The 6,000-nt window shown below is 43.2% G+C and overlaps 1 protein-coding gene across 2 annotated transcripts in view; it reads left to right on the top strand.

Moving 5' to 3' along the window:
* The first annotated feature begins 3,904 nt into the window (after nt 1–3,904).
* INTS9 (integrator complex subunit 9) overlaps nt 3,905–6,000 on the top strand; it is a 71,433-nt gene continuing 69,337 nt past the window's right edge. Inside the window, exon 1 of one of the 2 annotated variants that reach the window (XM_008947174.1) lies at nt 3,905–4,041. In XM_008947174.1, coding sequence (XP_008945422.1) covers nt 3,977–4,041 — 65 coding nt within the window. In that variant the 5' untranslated portion in view covers nt 3,905–3,976. The remainder of the gene's footprint in view (nt 4,042–6,000) is intronic. The other variant, XM_008947176.1, reaches the window with a different exon arrangement.

Genomic DNA, 6,000 nt, shown 5'->3' with positions numbered 1-6,000 from the left:
GGCTGAGACGCGGGGGTGTTTCGGGAGGAGGGGGTGGAGAAGGAGGAGATGTTCCTCTGCTTTCCCGTCCTTAAACACGAGTCTGGCCGTGGAGCGGTGCTGGAGCTGTCCCTCCAGCTCTGGCTGCTCTAGCATTAGTAATAAATCCCCGTGGTTCATTTTCCATCGGGAGATTGATGTTAATGCAGGTAAGGGCAAGTAAAAAAAAAAATCGACCTGGAATAGCTTTGTGAAGGGTGTGTGAAGCTTCTGGCATGTTTTATGGTTTTGATGCTACAATCTTCTAACGGGAAAGTTAGCAGAAAATACATTATTAATATTATCACAGAATGACTTAAGTTGGAAGAGATCATCTAATGCAACCTCCCTGCTGTGAGCAGGGACACCTCTCAACTAGACTAATACTACTGGTCTCCTCTCTAGATCTCACTTTTCAACTGTTTAAGTTTCCTAGATACCTTGGCTTCAGCTGTAACATTATTTTCCAGGAAGAATTTCCCTGTTTCACATAATGTGCTGCAATTCTTTGGAGGTGAAAACCAAAGCAGCTTCCAAGATACCCAAGCGTAACATTTGGGTTGTTTAACCAGAAGTTACACCCTTGTTAAATAGAAGATTATCTCTCACTTTTGAGAGCAAGCAATTTGTTTTGAGGAAGCTTTGTGGAAGTGAACTTGGATTCTGGGCCTGTTTTGAGACTTTGAATAAATCACCATCCCTGGTGTAAAATTAATTTGGTAGGCAGTTGGTTGAAGAACTTGGTTGTGGATAATATTATGTATCTGATGAAGTCTGTGTGTGGATGAACACTACCAGAGGGACAAACTGTGCAAAGCTGAGCACTTCTGTGAGCAGGTGACCTACCCAGTGGGTGAGGGAAAGGCTCTGGATGTTGTCCATGTGTTGGACACTGTTCAGGACATGGTTTAGTGGTCATGGGAGTGTTGGGTTGATGGCTGGACTTGATGATCTTGGAGATCTTTTCCAACCTTAGTGATCCTATGATCCTATTTCTGGATGTGATTGTAGAGGCTGATACAAGACAGGAGGGAAGAGGAAACAGAGGGATCTTTAAATGAAGCCCACTGTGGTGTGCAGAGTTCTTTTAATGTCTGGAGTCTCACATGGGGTTGAGAGAGGGAGGAGGTTGGGGGATGAAATACAAGCTGTCTGAAATGGCTATTGTCACATTTTTAGGCCTATGTATAAATCTGGAAATTGGGGATCATAAGACCAGTTTTTTTATCTTATGTTTGTGTAGAGATGTGTCTGAATCTCAGGGGCTTGAGGGGAGGAGATGGATTCTATTTCATCCTTTTTTTTTTCATATATTTGGGCTGAATTTAATAAAACAAGGTAGAGGTGATGGACTCTAGACCCAACTCAGAACCCAGTGCAAATGTCAGACTCAGATTTGAACATTCTTTGGTCCAGGCAAATCCAGTCCCTAATTTCCCCCTAGATTTTAAGCCAGCACGTGATACTTATCCTAGAAAAAACACACAGAAGTATTTGTTGACTTTAGTTGGAATTCAAAGCACTGGCTGCAAAACTGTGAGTGTTATGGAGCTGCTGGTGTGAGCCATCATCTGGTGTCCCTGTCCCATTGCCATCCATGGGATCCAGCTTGGTGTGAACCAGAAATGTCTGCCAAGAGTCTACCTCTCTGAGGGCCTCAGCATCTGGACTAAGGATGCCCCTTTCTGCCAAAAGTTCACCCCCTTTACAAAGCCTTTCAAGAAAGCTGGGAGCTGTTTTTTGTATGTTTTGTCAGTTTTCTCCATGCCTGGCTTTTATTTTAGGAGATGGAGCACCCGGTGTGTTACCTGCACTAAGGGAATAAAGGTGGAAGCAGACAAATCTTAGAGCAAAAAGAGCTTGAGTTGCCTTTTAGTCTGGTCAGGAATATCAACAACTGGGATCTGGGTGTGTTTTAAACAGTTACAAGTATAAACTGGCTGGAAATGGTCACATTTATAGTGTGAATAGAGGCACAGGTAGTGCAGACACCTTCTTGGCTTCCTAATCTAAAGTTCCAACAGAGGTACCAGCTCAGAAACGTCAGCTCTGCAAACAGCAGCATACAGGAATTGCTTTTTTGGGTTTTTTTTTTAGTCACTTTACTTGAATCTGGTAGAAAAAGTCCATTGATGCCCAGGAATCCATTTACCACAGTGTGACAGCCACAGTTATAGATTATTTTAGATGCTTTTAAATAAGAAAAAAAAGAAGATTTTTCCAGTCAACTCATAGATGTCAGGGTCATGATCCTAGTCATGTTTTTTCTTTTAAAAAGGCAAGAAAATGTTTTGCTGCTAAAAGTGGTGATATTTCATTGCCTTTTTTAATTACTGATTGTTTAAAAGCTATAAAAATAGTTGAGATTTTATTTTTTCCTCTGTTTCTTTCTATTTACTTGGATTTATAGCTTCAGTTGTCAAAAGTTCTGCTCTGGTGAGAACTTAATTTCACATATGTGTTTGACATTTACAAATAAAAGAACTGAATTCCTCACTTGTCCACTCATTTCTTCACCAGCTTGGCTTCTAATTTTGTTTTCTTTTTAAATTTTCTAACAGCAGGCAAAATGGAATGTTGCTCCTTCATAATTAAGCCTTTGTGAATCTAAAACCAAAGTCTTTGCCATAATTTTAATTTAATATTTGGGGCTTAGTAGCTTTTTTTTTTTAATATTTAAATATAATTTAAAGCAGGTTTTTGATGCATGCATGGAAATGGACTCCTTGGGAGTTGTTAATCCAGACAGTTGCAGTCCTGTGTTAACATATTGTGAGCAGAGGTAGGAACTGAAATGATGAATCTGCCTTCTTGCTGCTTTGTAGAGTGAAGTGCAGAAAGCAAGCGTGGGGTTTAAATGACTTAGAAAATGACTGAGTCTGTTTTTAGTGCAGTGCATGGGCAACCAACTGCTATTTGTCATCTTAATTGACCAAAACTTGAATTTAAAGTTGAAGTTTGACCACCTGAGCGTTGCTGCAGCTGCCCAGACTTCTGAGATGCAAAAATCTGTGGTGGAGGTGCAAAATCTCCCTGTTCTTGCAGCCCCTGAAGAAGGAAGAGAAACGCTAAGGGGCAGATAGCCACATTTTAAAGCTGGTATTTTTATTCTCTTCTTATTCAGAGCTTCAGCTGCTCCTGTGCCTCCTAAATGTTTGCCACTCTCCAGCCAAGAGGTGGCTGCATCTCAATGATGCCGGAGTGCCCCTGCACATTACCTGCTTAGTGGCTCGTTAAGCTGGCAAATAATTTGGGATCTCCCAGTACACAAACCCTTCCATTCAGGGGCAGTTGTCCATTCCCTCCTGTTTCCTGTTTGCTTTAGCAAGACAAAAAGCAGGTGAGAGCAATGCCCCAGAGCTGCTGCCACACACCTGCAGCTTCCTCTGTGCCAAGGGGCCACAGAAGGTCTGGGCTGCACCTTTGCTTGTTCAGGCTGGGTTCTTAAGGGTATAAAATTTGGATTCCTGCAGCGATTCTCTCCCTCCCTTTCTACCCCAAGTAGTTTTCCAATTTGCTGGCCAATGTCAGCCAAGTTTTTCTAGTGGGACTGAGTTTTAAAGAAACTGATTTTCTGGGATTGGGGTGGAAATAGGTGGGTGTTAGAAAAGAGATTCTGTCTGTCTGAAACTGGAGAGTGGAGCTGTGTCATCCTCTCAACCCCTGTGATCAGAAAAACTTGTCTGAAGAAAATCTGCCCCTCAGAACCCTGATGTGGTGAAATCTTAACAGGCACAGGCAGCTGGGAGACACAGAGTGACAGGAAATCTTTTTTTTTTCTGCCATGCATGAAACTACATATTTAAAAATAAGGGGAGAAAAAAAAGCACTTCTCAGGGGGCTTCACTCTGCTGGGAAAGGTCATGAGTAACTCCTCCTCATATTCTTCTTCCAGTACTGCCTGTCAGGACACCCAACCTTACCATGCAACGTGCTCAAGTTCAAGTCCACCACCATCATGTTGGACTGTGGCCTGGATATGACATCCACCCTCAATTTCCTCCCCCTGCCACTGGTTCAGAGGTACGTCCTGCAGCCTCCAAGCTCTTACTCCTGTCTTTTTGGGCAGGAGGTGGGTTGCTCTGCGTGCAGTGGGGTGCTGGAAGGAGGGAGGGGAGGAACACAAATGAACAGCATCATCTGATATCATAAATAGACTTTGTTCACTTAAAAATTCTCTTTATCAAAATAACGTCCTTTGGCTCAGTCGACGGAAGACATTTTATGGATTTATTGATTGGTTTTTCTAGATAATTTATTCTAAGCTTCAGTAAAGTATTGCTGCAACTGCTCAGCACAAGTGAGGTCACATATCTGTCATCTTTCTGGCTTCTTCGTGGGAGATGAGATAAATGGGTAACCGAGGTGGAGTGCATGGAGCCCAGCAAGTGCTGCTTAACCACTGTCTTCTCAGGCTTTTCTTCAGAGCACAGCCTAATGCAAAGAAAAATAGCACTTAGCAGTCCTCCTTAGTTGACTTGATGGCATTGTTGTTCCCTTTTAAAAATTAAATAAATGAAAAGGGCAAGTGCAGCAGGGCACAGGAATGGAACAAACGTCGAGTCTAGAAGAGAATCCTGAGATCAAGACTCCCCCTTCTGTGTCCTAGCTACAAAGTCATAGGCTTTTAGATGAATTTGGATGTTTAGTTAGGGTGGCTTATGTCTTGCATAAATGGAATAAATTACAAAAATGAGGGGTTGGAGAGGTGGGAATGGGTTATTCTGGGTGATGGGGAGCAGCAGGAGTTCTCACAAAAGTCATTTAGTCACTTTAATCCAAGAGGAAACAAGTGAGGAACATTTTGGGTGCAGAGGAGGCTTGATTGAGAGGGGGAGAATGTGATTGGGAAAGGGAGTTTCCTAAGTGACCTAATGGGGTTAAAGCAGTTTGTCCAACCTCCTGTGATTTGTTAGTTTCTGGAGAGGAAAAGAATAGACAAAATATGCATTGCTCTGCAGTGCAATTGCTAACTACAACATTTCAGGGCAGGAATAGATCTTGAAGGGATCCAGAAAACTCAGGAAATCCAGGCACAGACAGAATTGCCTTGCATTCCTATTCTTCCACCCCTCAGAGGGGAAAAAAAAATTGAGAGAGAAACAAGTAGCAAAATGAGGTGATTGGCCAAAGGCTTAGGAGGTTCTTTAGGACTGCAGGCATCAGGGCTCCCCGGGGATGTGCCAGCTTCATCTGCTGATAGCAGACCCTGGGAATGAACAGCCAAATTGCAGGTCACAACCTGGAATTCCCCAAGCACCTCCAGAATGTCTGCACTAAAATGACTCAAACTCAATAAGAAAGGATGTCAGATATGACCCCTGATGGCCCAGTGGAATCGGAGCAAACACTTGGATTTAAATCCAATCAATCTTGTCGGGGAGGTGATTGAACACCCCTTACAGCAAGGATAGTCCTAAGCTCATGGACTTGGGCAAGTAATTGATCTCTTCAGCACTCTTCAGCACATGTCCTGCAGGGAGCTGTGGAAATGAGTTAGAAACTCGAGAAGGAGTGTGGCTGCCACTGCAAAGTCCTTATCTCTCTGTGGTATTCATAGTTGGACCATGATATATCAGGTCTCCATTAGCGTGGTGTCTAAATACCTCTGAAATTCAAATGTGTATTATCAACATAACTTGGCCTGGTGATGGAGAGCTGACAGGATCTTCAGTTTCCAGGTGGACTGACTGCTGGAGGTCTTGTCTGAAGCATGTAGCAGTGTAGAGAATTTGAACCTAGGTTTGTCAGATCCTAGATTGCTGCTGGTTGTACATCCTCTCAGAATGAGATGTGCTGCTTCTTGCAGGTAGCCTGAGGTGGACCCATGTGAAATTTTAACCAGAGAGGACCTCTTTTTCTCTCTGCTGTCTTTAAACCAGTGGTCCCCAGAGTATGATCCATGAACCTCTTGGGTTCTGCAGGTCTCAGTACATGGTCTGCAGAGGTGCCCTAATTTTTACCCCTGTGGAGCATAAAGGT

The sequence above is a fragment of the Merops nubicus genome, unplaced genomic scaffold, assembly GCF_000691845.1.
Source record: "Merops nubicus isolate BGI_N331 unplaced genomic scaffold, ASM69184v1 scaffold7709, whole genome shotgun sequence".
In the NCBI taxonomy this organism is placed as follows: domain Eukaryota; kingdom Metazoa; phylum Chordata; class Aves; order Coraciiformes; family Meropidae; genus Merops; species Merops nubicus.
The sequence above is the reverse complement of the archived record's forward strand: the minus strand, read 5'-3'. Positions and strand labels throughout refer to the sequence as shown.